General features: G+C 48.5%; 1 protein-coding gene across 1 annotated transcript; it reads right to left on the bottom strand.

Annotated features, from left to right (window-relative positions):
- Nucleotides 1-12,683: 12,683 nt before the first annotated feature.
- LOC142572324 (uncharacterized) lies at nucleotides 12,684-14,469 on the bottom strand. Its single transcript, XM_075681337.1, has 2 exons — nucleotides 14,414-14,469; nucleotides 12,684-13,030 (listed from the first exon to the last, which is right to left on the bottom strand). Exons 1-2 carry the CDS (start codon nucleotides 14,423-14,425, stop codon nucleotides 12,788-12,790), a joined length of 255 nt encoding a protein of 84 aa, XP_075537452.1. The 5' UTR covers nucleotides 14,426-14,469; the 3' UTR covers nucleotides 12,684-12,787.
- Between the last annotated feature and the right edge of the window lie 237 nt (nucleotides 14,470-14,706).

Below are 14,706 nucleotides of genomic sequence, written 5' to 3' on the forward strand. Positions count from 1 at the left end.
GCGTGATGGTTGAATTGCCGGTTCTGTATTTCCAAAGTTCTCTCGATGCTGGTGGCCTCGAGCGAAGAAACTCTTTGATGGTCTTCGGTGTATGTTGTATCATTCCGGCGAAAAGTTCTTGCTTGACACTACGCATGAGTTGGCGAACTTTCTTCTCCTCGGATATTTCGGGGTCGACATGGCGGAATAGACGACTCACTTCTTCTGCAAAGGTGGCAACGTTCTCGTTTGGTAGCTGCACTTGGGCTTTCAATACAACTTCGGCCCTTTCTTTCCGGACAACGCTTGTGAAGGTCCTCAGGAAGTTACTGCGGAACAAGTCCCACGTTCTAAGGGTGGACTCCCGGTTCTCGAACAGTGTCCCAGCAGCATCTCCCAAGGAGAAGTAAACATGGCGCAGCTTATCCTCAGAGGTCCAGTTGTTGAAGGCTGAGGTCCTTTCGTAACCCTCTAGCCAGCTTTCTGAATCTTCAGTCAATGAACCATGGAAGGTTGGTGGATTCCGAGGTTGTTGCAGCGGAATGGGGGACGCTGGGACAGCTACTGTGGTTGTTGACTTGTGCTTGACCCCTCTTGTCTTTTCGGGAAGAGGTCCGTATTCCGGTAGCAGTCCTCGCTGCCTACGGCTAGCTCGCTTGTCCTTGACGACGTTGGTGTTCTCGTGTTTCATGGCTTGGATTGCGGCTTTGCGGAGGAGTTCCGTACATGAACGCACTAGCACCTCCACCAGATGTCACCTGGAAATGAGGGTTAATGACGAAACTAACTTTTTATTGGGCGAACTTGTGCCCACAAAGGCAAGTAACACTCAAAGCACAGCAATAGCAGCGAACATCGTCGGCGATCATCGAAATGTGACCTGCCGGTCAAGTGCCTCGGCTTCTTTACGTCAGTCATCGAAGGTTCCAGAGTAAGCGCTGCTGCTCGCATGTGTTCCAGAAAGTTCTACATCATTCGTGTCGCACGATAAAATCAGATTACGCAAGTTTTGGTGACAACAGACCGCGGATGAAACCATCGATAACACTCGAGAAACTTCCGATACATGCAGGCGCGTCCTGCGCTGTGCGATAACATTTGTTAGGAGGTGAAACGTGGTCACACAATAAAAATAAACAAGTACACTTGTCAATATTCAACAAAGCAATTTCCGAAAGAATCAGGGCAACCCTTGAATTCAATCATTTGAGAGAACAGGCAGGTTTAAGGAAGGGACATTTACAATAGTTCACATTCATGTCATCAATCAGGTAATTGGGAAATTTGTGGAGTATAGCCAATTTTTATGTGGCTTTCATAGATTATGAAAATGCATTTGATTCAGCAGAGAGGCCCGAAGTCATGGAGGCAATGCGTAATCAAGGAGTACCGGAAGTATACCGTAATACCTTGGCAGATGTCTGCAAAACCATAGCAGCTTCCTTAATTCTCCGCAAGAATAGCTGAAAAATGGCGATCAAGGAAGAGGTAAGGCAAGGCGACACAACTCCTCCAATGCTAGTCACTGCATGTTAGAAGTGCTAAAGCGATTAGCATTAGGAGGACTAGGATTGAGGATCAACGGCAATACCTCAACAACGTTCGTTTGCAGATGGCACAGTTCTCCAGATCGAAATGTACCATGTTTTCAAGGCCATTAAATTTGTTTACAGGAACCTCCCTGAGAAATTTGACGTCAATCAGAGCACTTTTTCACGTGTTTTTACTCTTTGCGCCGTGAGCCATCTTTAGTGCCATCTCTCGGTCACGCCGACGACGCCATATTTTCGCGTAATGGGATAAATAACGTTTTCGCATTAAAATGAGTAAAATGAGAAAAGAAATGTGTACAATCATTGCATTCTACTAGCACTAACATATGGGGCAGAAACTTGGGCGTTAGCAAAGAAGCTTGAGAAGAATTTAAGGACCGCAAAACGAGCGACGGAGCGAAAAATGTAAGGCGTAATGTTAAAGAGGGAGGAAGACAGCGGTGTGAATTAGAGAGCAAACAATGGTAAACGATATTCTAGTTGACCTTTCATTTTAAACAGCGTCAAAAAAACCCATGGAGAAGGAAGAGCACAGGACCAGCGCTGACTGCCAACATCTTTATTGAAGCCCGCACAGAGAGAGATGCAAATGAGAGAAAGGCAAGGTGGTTAACCAGAGTTAAAACGTCCGGTTTGCTACCCTGCTCTAGGGGAAGGGAAAGGGGAAGTAAAGACGGGAAGAAGAGCGTGACAAAAATAAAAGCGTGAGAAAAAAATATGAAAAAGGACGGAATGGGGCCATTATAGTCTTTCTAATAGGCCCCTGTCACGTAAAAAGTCAACAAAGCCTTGACCGACTTTCGCTGCGACGACAGTTCATGTCGGAATTCCAAAACTGACTGTTCTGAAAGTGGCCTGTCGTCAAGGCGTGCCAACGCGGTCGCTAGTGACAGCCGGTGCGCGCTGTATTGAGGACAGTGCAAAGCACGTGTTTGATAGTCTCCTCGCCGCTGCAGTGAGTGCAAGCCGCGCTGTCGTTCATACCGACTCGGAAGGCGAAAGATCTTGTGTAGGCGACACCAGTCGGCAAAGTACTACTGTTTCGAGTCGAGAAAGTCCAGATGGGGGTCGAAGTCGAAGGGATGGGTCCAGTCGGTGTAGACGTGTATGCTTCAAGCTTGGTGTGTTCCATGAAGTTTTGATGGCTTCATTTGCAAGCACACGAAGTTCCATTGCAGCGTCTGTTCTTGAGAATGCAAATATATACCATTCGCAATGGGCTGAAAGAGAGACGGGAAGAAAGGCAAGGCGAGTCATCGTGAATCAATTCCTGTTGCGCATGCGTCAAACGTAAAACTATACAAATATAAAATACACGATATGTACACAATTGAAACTGATTAACTTTAAGTAATTTAAGTACCTTGTCGCAGAGAGCTTTTGGAGGGGTACTTACGCAAGTGGCTCCTGAATCACAAATTGCAAAGGCCTCAAAGATTTCCCTGGCCATCTGATCGCTGTATCTTCTCAGCAGACGTGTGTCCTTTAAGCGGGGTGAACAGCCACACTTTGCACAATGAACAGCTAGATTACTACCATTCTTAATCTTGACACTACGCATGCTCACGTAAACGTCCATTAAAGCAGCGTCCCGTTTGCCCTATGCAAGTGCAGCCACAAGAGGTGGAGATGGCATAAACTAAATTAGTATTGCAATCTACGGGCTTGGCTGTATGTCTCTTGCTACACAGTCCAGGCATTTCCTGGCTATTGTTGACTTTCTTGCACAACCTTCCCAACTTCTTAGGTACGGTAAACACCGCATTAACACCAGCTCGGCCCATGGCTTTCTTAATGCAGTGGGACACACAATGTACATTCATACGTGATCACAAAACAGTCTTGGTTATGTCCTTTACCACTTCGCGCGGTTTCATAAGGGAATGACCCCCTTGCAATAATACTTCCGTCAAGGATGACAGTAGTTGTGCTGGATAGTCACTTGCATTAAGCCGATGGATTTGGTTAGCAAAGCTCCTGGACATCAAGTGGGGGTAAGAGCGAACAACAGCATTTCTGAGAGACCCCAGCGCTATGGAGCGCTTCACCAGTTTTGAAAGATTGGAAGTGTAAACGTTAATTAGAGCAGCTTCCCGTTTGCCCTATATACACTTTTGCCCCTACACTTCCAATCATCGAAAAAAAGGGGGGCGGGTGAAGGAGAAGCAAAGGTAGCTTAACTAGAGCATGTTTTGGTTGGTCACCTTTATTACGTAAAAAGTGCGCTGAAAGTACCTACACTTCTTGGTCGGTCATGGTATGCATGCTACGAAATGATGGCGAAAGATAGCGCTAGCTTCGCGTGCCATATAAACAGGTTAATCAAGAGCCAAAAAATAATAATATTAATATTGTTAAAAATAATTTCGTTACATGTTTATAGCATAAGTATCTAACCCGCATAAACAATACTGGTTTTGTGAGCTGTTGCGTTTCGCCTGCGACACGTGGTTTTGCCGGCGCGACTGCGGCGGGGCGGCAGACATTTTGGCCCGATCGTCGTCGCCGCAACACTCATCGCCAGGTGTTTCCAGGCGCGTCTGCGGCGATGCGACCGCCTAGGGATCTCGTTCCAGTCATTGTGCCCGAAACAGGCGATGCCAAAGCAGGGATCTCATTCCAGTTATTGGGCCCGAAACAGGCGATGCCAAAGCAGGGATCTCGTTCCAGTCATTGTGCCCGAAACAGGCGATGCCAAAGCAGGGACCATCTTCTCGTTACAGTCATTGTGTCCGACCGGCAGCGCCACGACAGGGTGCTACGAGATCGTGCGCAGCGCCACGACGGGGTGCTACGAGATCGTGCGCAGCGCCACGACAGGGTGCTACGAGATCGTGCGCAGCGCCACGACAGTGTGCGTCACCATTAGCCCATTGTACATTCACGTGCTCGTCTTTTGAGGGGTTCCTTCTTGCCCTCAACTGCGAGAGTATAAAAACAGCTGCCCCCGGACGCCAAAAGGAGGGCTCCGATTTCTTCAGTTGAGTGAAGTGCTCTCCCGTCTCTCTACTTCGGTCAAACCTGACCGCCAACTCTTTGCGATGTTAAAATAAACAAGTTGTTTCGTTGTTACCAGTCGACTCATGCTTTGCCGGGACCTTCGGATGCTTGCAGTTGTACCCCAGGCCGCCAGGCCAACGCTACCCTTGGGGCTTGCGACCCAGGTACAACCACGGGCGTCAGCGCCGAGTTCCCAACAGATCGTACCAGCAGTCTGATCCAAACATCTGGTTGCCAGCGGTGAGATCGCCTACGACTTCAAACAACAGTCTGCCAGCGGTGAGATCGCGACAACGGAGGCCAGCAGCAAAGAGATGCAGTTGACTGTATGCTGAGCAGCTCAACGACGATCCGGGAGCAGTGCAACGAGCCCTGTGTGACGACTGGTTGCCTGCAGCGGAACGACTGCGCGGAATTCCTGCCTGCGAGGTTTGGTGAGTGCGGGACTTTCTCCTTCTGAGCTTTGCCAGGCTTTTGTTAGTGTCAGAAACAGAGCTGGTAATTGTGGTTGTCGTTGCTGCCGGGTTAGTTTGCGGCAAGACAATAGTAAGCAGTAGAGAAAGCAGCATTCAGAGCAGCCATGGATTTGAAGTCGTTGCGCAAACCGAAATTGTTGGAGCTTGCAAGAGAGTTGGGTCTGGATGTCTCAGACAAACTCAGAAAACCAGAACTGCTAACGGCTATTCTTGAGTTAGAGGCTGAGGATGACGAGCTGTCGGAATGCCTTGAGACTATTGAGGAGAGGTCAAAAAGACAGGAGCGCGAACTTAAAGAGCAAAAAGAGAAACAGGAGCGCGAACTTAAAGAGCAAAAAGAGAAACAGGAGCGCGAACTTAAAGAACAGAAAGAGCGAGAGCAACAAGAGCGTGACCGTCAACACGCTTTGGAAATGAAGCGTCTTGAGGTAGAGATGGAACGCGCTCGTAATGGAAGTCAGGCACACGGTGCAGGAGAACGCGTATTGTTCAAAATGACTGACCTGATGCGGCCGTTTAAGCTTGGAGAGGACATTGGTTTGTTCCTGGTTAACTTTGAGCGAACGTGCGAGAAGCAGGGGTTCTCTCGGGAAACGTGGCCACAGCGCTTGCTCACTTTGTTACCCGGCGAGGCGGCCGACGTAGTCGCTCGCTTGGATAGAGAGGAGGCAGAGGATTTCGACACAGTGAAATCGAGTCTTCTAAAAAAGTACCGGCTGTCTGCGGAAGCGTTCCGTCGGAAGTTTCGGGAAAATGAGAAAGGCAAAAGTGAGTCATATACAGAGTTTGCGTATAGGCTTATGTCGAACATGCAGGAGTGGCTCAAAGAAGAGAAAGCGTTTGGTGACCACGATAAAGTTCTGCAGTGTTTCGGGCTAGAACAGTTTTATAGTCGGTTACCGGAGAACGTGCGATACTGGGTCTTGGATAGGCCAGACGTTTGTACGGTGGCTAAAGCCGCTGAGCTAGCCGAGGAGTTTGTGACGCGTCGAGCTCGCGGAGCTAAGGACGGTCAAAAGGGTGAATTTGGCTCGAAGTTTGAGAGGCCGAAGTTCACGCCCATGAGATTAAAGGGGGACACGCGTAGTGCGGATGCGAGCGAAAGCAGTCCGACCAAACGTAAAGAGACGGCGGCAGCCGAAGCCGAACGCAGAAAGCGGTTCGAGATGAGGCGAGCGGGCGTTTGTTATACGTGCCAGAAGCCGGGTCACTTTTCGGCGCAGTGTCCGGAAACAACACCAAAAGTTGTGTTTTTTTCAATAGGCAGCACTGACGAGAACATGAAGCTTCTCGAGCCTTACATGCGAGACCTCCTCGTGAACGGGAAAGAGTGCCGAGTGCTTCGCGATTCCGCAGCTACGATGGATGTAGTTCACCCATCTTACGTAGAACCCCATATGTTCACGGGCGAGTGCGCGTGGATCAAGCAAGCCGTGGAAGCTCATAGCGTGTGTCTGCCAGTAGCAAGGGTGCTTATTGAAGGACCTTTCGGAGCGCTTGAGACAGAGGCGGCAGTGTCATCTATGCTGCCACCCCAGTACCCGTACCTATTTTCAAACAGGTCCGATCACCTCCTGCGCGAGAAGGGGCTTTTGTTTGGTGAAGCTAGTGTTCAGGCCTTAACCAGATCGAAGGTTCGGGAGCTCGCTGCAAAGGCGGTAGTTGCGGGGCCGACGTTATCAAACAACGAAAAAGGGTCAGAGGCGCAGCAAGCTGATATTCAGAGCACGCCCGAACTGAATAGACTTGAGTCTGTAACGTTAAAGGCGCCAGATACTGGAGAGGAAACGCCCGACGCGGGAAAGTTAGAAGAGCTATCTACTGATTTGCTCATCGCGCCTACGTCAGACGGACTTGATAGGTTGCTAAAAGTCAGCCGGTCGGCTTTGATAGCCGAGCAAAAGAAGGATGGTAGCCTAGAAAACATACGCTGCAATGTCAAGGAAGGTATCGCCAGGAAAAATGCGCGTTTTGTGGAAAGAGGTGGAGTCCTGTACCGGAAGTATCTAGACCGCCGAGGAGTGGAGTTCGATCAGCTGATCGTGCCTCAATGCTATCGTCAGGATCTGTTGCGCTTGTCACACGGGGGTTCGTGGTCCGGACACCTAGGAGTTAAGAAAACTAAGGACCGTCTCTTGCAAGAGTACTATTGGCCAGGGTGTTTTCGGGACGCAGACCATTTCGTGAGGACATGTGACACTTGTCAGCGGGTGGGCAAACCAGGGGACAAATCAAGGGCGCCGTTGAAATTGGTACCTATCATAACGGAGCCTTTTAGACGGCTCGTTATTGATACTGTGGGACCTCTGCCGGTAACAGCCACGGGGTACAGACACATTTTGACTGTGATCTGCCCAGCGACAAAGTTCCCTGAAGCAGTGCCGCTTAAAGAACTCAGCTCAGTGGAGATAGTCAATGCTCTACTGTCCATATTTGCGCGAGTTGGTTTTCCTGCAGAAATCCAATCAGATCAGGGCACAGTGTTTACTAGCGCTTTGACGACAACTTTTCTCGAAAGGTGTGGGGTAAAGCTGTTACACAGCTAAGTGTACCACCCAAAGTCGAATTCCGTTGAGAAGCTCCACTCCGTCATGAAGCGCGTGTTGAGAGCGTTGTGTTTTGAACATCGAACTGACTGGGAGCTGTGTCTGCCTGGGGTGATGTTTGCTTTAAGGACCGCGCCGCATGCGGCTACGGGGTTTTCGCCAGCTGAACTGGTGTATGGTCGCTCGCTTCGATCTCCGCTTCGCATGCTTCGAGAATCATGGGAAGGTAGGGGCGACGACCCAGTCGTGGTGGAGTACGTACTTAAGCTCCTCGAACGCTTAAGAAGGGCACAGGAGTTGTCAGGTGAAGCAATGACAAAGGCCCAGCAGAGGGCCAAGGTTTATTATGATCGGACAGCCAGGGCCCGTCGTTTTGAGGTTGGCGATGAGGTCATGATATTGCGCACATCGCTAAACAACAAACTAGACGTGCAGTGGGAGGGCCCAGCACGAATTGTTCAGAAACTGTCGGACGTTAACTACGTGGTAAGTCTGCCAGGAAAGCGGAAAGCACAGCAAGTTTACCACTGTAATCTGCTCAAACCTTATAGACAAAGGGAAGCAGTGGTGTGCATGATGGTAAACGTTCCTGAAGAGCTTCCGGTCGAGCTTCCGGGACTAGGCTCAGTGACGAACAGGGAAGACACCGGTCAAGTCATTAGTGACCTTATCAGTAAAGCACCGCTGTCGCCTGAGCAGAAAACCGAACTACACCAGCTATTACAAGAGTTTCAAGGTCTGTTCTCTGAGAGGCCTGGTAGGACTTCTGTACTTACTCATGATATAGAACTTACCTCCACAGAGCCAGTACGATCCAAGGCGTATCGGGTGTCACCCCGCCAGAGCGATATTATGGAGGCTGAGGTAAAGAAAATGCTACAGCTCGGTGTTATTGAGGCAGGTGAGAGTGATTATACCTCCCCTTTGATTTTAGTTGAGGTACCGGGCAAGGAACCTCGTCCTTGCGTCGACTACCGCAGGCTTAATTCCATCACTAAGGATCAAATTTATCCGATCCCTAACATCGAGGAGCGCCTTGAGAAAGTTAGTAGCGCTCAGTTTATTTCCACCCTAGATCTTGTCAGGGGTTATTGGCAGGTTCCACTTACAGAAGAGGCTAGTAGGTATGCGGCGTTCATTTCACCAATGGGAACATTCCGTCCTAAAGTGTTGAGTTTTGGTTTGAAGAACGCGCCATACTGTTTTTCAAGCCTCATGGATAAAGTGTTGCGGGGACAGCAAGAATTCGCTTTACCGTATCTAGACGACGTAGCGATATTCTCCGCATCCTGGTCTGAGCATATGACACACTTGCGGGCAGTGCTAACCCGCCTGCGCGAAGCGGGCTTGACAGTCAAGGCTCCTAAGTGCCAGATAGCACAGGCCGAGGTTGTCTACCTCGGTCACGTGATTGGTCAGGGTCGTCGCCGCCCCTCTGAAATAAAAGTGGCCGCTGTGCGAGACTTTCCGCAACCGCGCACCAAGACCGATATTCGGTCGTTCTTGGGTGTCGCCGGCTACTATCAGAGGTACATCCCTAGGTACTCTGATATCGCGGCTCCCCTGACGGATGCTCTAAGAAAAACAGAGCCTCAAACAGTCGTCTGGGACGAGACAAAGGAAAGAGCTTTTAGCGCCCTAAAGAGTGCCCTAACAAGCCAGCCTGTGCTACGATCGCCAGACTATACAAAAGGGTTCATTGTTCAGTGCGATGCTAGTGAGCGAGGCATGGGCGTTGTACTGTGCCAACGGGAAAATGGAGAAGTAGAACACCCCGTCCTGTATGCTAGTCGTAAGCTGACCAGTCGTGAGCAGGCGTATAGCGCCACCGAGAAAGAGTGTGCGTGTCTCGTGTGGGCCGTTCAGAAATTGTCATGCTATCTAGCCGGCTCGAGGTTTATCATTGAGACGGATCACTGCCCTCTCCAATGGCTGCAGACCATCTCTCCCAAAAATGGCCGCCTCCTGCGCTGGAGCCTCGCTTTACAACAATATTCCTTTGAGGTGCGTTACAAAAAGGGGAGTCTCAACGGTAACGCCGATGGCTTAAGTCGAAGCCCCTAACGTAGGAATCAGCCTCAAAATTGTTGTTACTGATGTTTTTCTTCCTGAGGCAGGATTTTTTTTAACATATTGCTTTTGTTTAGTGTTTCAAAGTGATGATATGCTTTCTAGTGCAATTTTTCAATTTGTGGACGCGTTCTGAGTGATGCTAGACTACTGTAAGGAACTAGGCAGTGGTATAAAAAGGGGAAAGAGCCTGGCAGGGCTTAGTGAGGGTTGTGCCGTGCTTGCTGACTGAGCGGTTGAGTTTTCAGCGTAGTTCTAACGCTTGCCGGGAACGAGAACAAAAATGTGAACTCTCCCGAAGTCACTTTGCAGTGTCCCGTGCGAACCTGAACGAGAGAACGAGGCCTTCTCTGTGCGCTGCGCTCAAGAAACGTCGAGGGACGCCCGACTTCGGTTATGAGCATCATCGAGCGACATCCCTCCGGACAGCGGATGCAGTCCCCTGTCCATCGGAATCTCCTTCCCCCGGCGGGGCGGTCTGTTGCGTTTCGCCTGCGACACGTGGTTTTGCCGGCGCGACTGCGGCGGGGCGGCAGACATTTTGGCCCGATCGTCGTCGCCGCAACACTCATCGCCAGGTGTTTCCAGGCGCGTCTGCGGCGATGCGACCGCCTAGGGATCTCGTTCCAGTCATTGTGCCCGAAACAGGCGATGCCAAAGCAGGGATCTCATTCCAGTTATTGGGCCCGAAACAGGCGATGCCAAAGCAGGGATCTCGTTCCAGTCATTGTGCCCGAAACAGGCGATGCCAAAGCAGGGACCATCTTCTCGTTACAGTCATTGTGTCCGACCGGCAGCGCCACGACAGGGTGCTACGAGATCGTGCGCAGCGCCACGACGGGGTGCTACGAGATCGTGCGCAGCGCCACGACAGGGTGCTACGAGATCGTGCGCAGCGCCACGACAGTGTGCGTCACCATTAGCCCATTGTACATTCACGTGCTCGTCTTTTGAGGGGTTCCTTCTTGCCCTCAACTGCGAGAGTATAAAAACAGCTGCCCCCGGACGCCAAAAGGAGGGCTCCGATTTCTTCAGTTGAGTGAAGTGCTCTCCCGTCTCTCTACTTCGGTCAAACCTGACCGCCAACTCTTTGCGATGTTAAAATAAACAAGTTGTTTCGTTGTTACCAGTCGACTCATGCTTTGCCGGGACCTTCGGATGCTTGCAGTTGTACCCCAGGCCGCCAGGCCAACGCTACCCTTGGGGCTTGCGACCCAGGTACAACCACGGGCGTCAGCGCCGAGTTCCCAACAGATCGTACCAGCAGTCTGATCCAAACAGAGCGGATAGAGTAGCAGTCATCAGAAGAAACGAACTGGTTAACAATTACAGTCCCAAAAATGCTATGATAAGCTTAAAAATTGCATACACACATTTATAAACAAGAGAGTTAAAGAAATGAAAGTCACTGCAAGTGAAGTCTACTTTACAAACACGCAGTGAAAACTAATTTCAAAAAGAAAAACAAAGTGGGAAATTTTTATGATACTTGTGTTTTTAAAAGCAAACAATTATTTGTTTAATCATTATGCAAAGCATTGGAGGCTCCAAATTCAATCGAGCTAGATCTTCGTAACAATTCGATGCGTCAAATTACACTCATGCAATGGGATGGAACATGGCAAAATACGGTAAAAAGTTAAAAACATAAACTGTGAAGTGCAGTGTCTAAGCACCTGGCCCACTAACAGAAGTAATGAGTCCGAAGGCCCAAGAATTTTCTGTGCTCTGCTCCTTTTTTGTTGACAAACTAAATCGACAAATATACTTCCCCAGCAGAAACCATGTCCATTATCTTGTACGCCATTATCACTACAAAAACACGTGTCCCATGTTTTGGGTACTCATTAAAAAACACTTTAGCGGCTCAGAATTATTCCAAAGACACTATAGCCACGGTATGTCGTAGTTCGTGAGTTGCTGTAGGTCGGTAATCTTTATCATTTAAGTCTTTCGAATATTAACTATACCGCGTTGCTCTCTGGTTCGTGCAAAATATTCTTTATTTCGGCTGGTTTGCTTACACTCAAACATGAGGAATGTTTTATATATTAGCTATTCTTAGCCGGTGATAGTGCAAAAATAGTGGTTTAAATCAGTATTCTTACCGGCATCGCCCACTCGAAGAAATAACGTCAACATCAACTGAACTTGAGTCCGGGCAGCCCTCCATATAGAACGAGATGAAGTCCATTCTTATCAAACTGTCTCAAAACAACAATTCATTGGTGGCATTAAAGAAAGGCTTGATCAGAGTGAAGCTGGTTCTACGCAAGACTCATGTGGAAAATTTCTACGCGCAATCTTGTCAGAACCTGGTTTTTTCGACTTTAAAGGATAGCGAGCATGACACACTGAACCCGCCGGGGTTGCTTAGTGGCTATGGTGTTGGACTACAAAGCACGAGGTCGCGGAATCAAATCCCGGTCACGGCGACCAAATCTAGATGCGGGCGAGATGTGGAAACACCCGCGTACTTAGATTTATGTGCACGTTACAGAACCCCAGGTGGTCCAGATTATTCCGGAGTACTCCACTGCGGCGAGCCTCATAATCAGATCCTGGTTCTGGCACGTAAAACCCCAAAACTTTATAATAAACGACACATTGACCCAGTCAGAAAACCTAATGACAATAATATGCAGCATAAAAGTTAGGTCCTTCCTCTAAAATCGTTTCAGACGACTTTAGATGCAGCACATCAACACTTGTGCGATAGCGTCTAAAACGAACTCGCGTCTGTTTTGAAAGAACGTGTCTGAACTGTTAATGAGGAAGAGCAAACAGTAGCGCCATTCTGCTTTCGCTATCTTCCCCTCGATGTGACGAGCTCGCCGCTGACACAAATTGACTGGATGAGACTTGACCCATTTCAGCTACTGTACTGAAACACATCAAGGTGATGCTTCTTCCTATAGTGCATCATTCACCTTTACATGATGGCGAGGTGCTCAAATGATTGATGTGATTCACTATCCTCGCATACGTGTAAGCGGGGATTTAGTTTCGCTCTCTTTACTTGCCCATGTTGACGAACGCGACACAAAGTTATCGTAAAATATAAACGGCATTTTATTAACATTGTTTGACAATTTATCGATGAGGGGTATAGAACGGACGAAGACAGCCATGTTCCTCCACTTTATATATTTTCTTTCTTCTATTACTTGAATCCAAAGCCGTATCCCAGCCCGTAGCCGTAGCCAGGACCATAACCACCGTAGCCGAGACCATAGCTGCTATATCCGAGTCCATAGCCAAGTCCATAGCCGAGGCCATAACCAAGGCCATAGCCAATGTGACCCAACCCGTATGCGGGGCCACTTCCACTATAGCCAGGGCCGTAGCCTCCGATGAAAGCTGAGCTTGCGAGTGTTGCCAGAACCGCAAGGGTAGCAAAGATGCCCTGTTATAACAAAATAAAAACAGCTCAATGGCAAGACATACATTACACTTATTCGGCGTTGTTATTTTATCAATCATTTATGCACGAAGAGCGAAACGAGACGAGAGAACCAAGGTTGCTGCCTCGACAGCGATACAAAGGCGTATACGCATTGTTAAACTATTTTTTAGCCAATGTACTAAAGTGAAGCTTCCTGCAAAGTATTCAATTGACCTGCAAGTAACGGTGGCTTTTGGCGAGTACAGGTGGGTGTAAGGGTGGAAGGGGTGAGGGGGAAGGATGCTCATCGTGCATCATTATCTTGAATCCTTGCTCTGAATTAATACGACGCTGTCCTCTCTTTCGACAGACATCCTGCGCAAAAAAGCAAAGGTATAATCATTTGGACATCTCTTCCTTTCCGCGAACCAGTCATGATTGCGCTGCTGCATTCTGCATCGCCAGAATTTCCTCATCCCTAAGACTTTCCAATGTGCAAGTGGCAGCTGCACGCACTGCCAGAAATTAAAAGTGCCTATCAATTAGCTGAGGGCGAGGCATGGATTACGGATAATTAGACTGTCGGTTTTCAATAAATACTAAAAGGCATTATTGTGAACTGTGAAATAATGTCTCTTCAGAGAAACACTGTACGGAGTTGACAAGTCTAATGACCCAGGACCACTCTAGCGTTTCAGTAATTATCAAAGTTTAGAAAAAAACATTACCATGAACAATTATATATATATATTCATGATTAACGAAGCGTGCTGCCGAGGTAGAGATAGACCAGTCCGCAGATTACGAGCAGTTTATTAGGGATGATAAGTTCCTCCGGTTACTTAAGCAGCTTCTTCACGAAGAACTACACGCCTTTGTTTGGTCTTAACATGCTGTATGGCAAACCATGCGGTGACAAAAAGAAAAACTAACTTCATTCAAGGAAGTCGTTATCCGACCTCAGCATTACGAATTTCTTGGTGTTAAGGTAAAGCCTGTTGAATCCGAGCAATCCAAGACGCACGTTATGCGTGGGAGATAAATATTAATGCAGAAATCGGACAAGCCACTTATCTAATAATGTGATATGGTCAACGATTCTGTAACTGCGCACACTCTGGAATTGAGAAAACGGAACGCAAGGAAGTTAACCACTGTACGGTAACCATTAAGCTAACCTATACTGCGAAAGGGGAAAGGGCCTGAGGGACGATGAGAGGGGAGCCTTTATGAACTAACGTAGAGCATAGGTGTACGTTCCAAAGCAACATAGTGTAAAAAGAAACAAGAACGCAGGGCTTAGGTATGGAAACTTGTTTAAGACCTACTACTGATTGGATCAGTGCAATATGAAAATGACGGATAAGACGCGAGTAACTTGTGGCGTGAGCGCAAAGTACTCACAAAAGTCTTCATTGTGGCAAAATTTGAGTCTGAGCTGATCTCGTGCACCAGCTGGATCTTGTGCTCCTCAAGAGAAAGTGCTCGCTTATATATGCGGCCGCGACCCACTGGCTTGACACGAGATATATGGCCCTGTCAGCTGCCAGCAGCGGCGACAAAGCGGTCCAGATATACTGCTGCGGCACGGCCCTCAGATATCACCTTTTTAGTGGCGGCCATGATCCCAATGTGATACGACCATTCGATCGAGCTCTACACATGTGTTTTTTAAACGACTCACTCGCTTATTTCTG

This window comes from Dermacentor variabilis, chromosome 1 (assembly GCF_050947875.1).
Source record: "Dermacentor variabilis isolate Ectoservices chromosome 1, ASM5094787v1, whole genome shotgun sequence".
NCBI lineage: Eukaryota > Metazoa > Arthropoda > Arachnida > Ixodida > Ixodidae > Dermacentor > Dermacentor variabilis.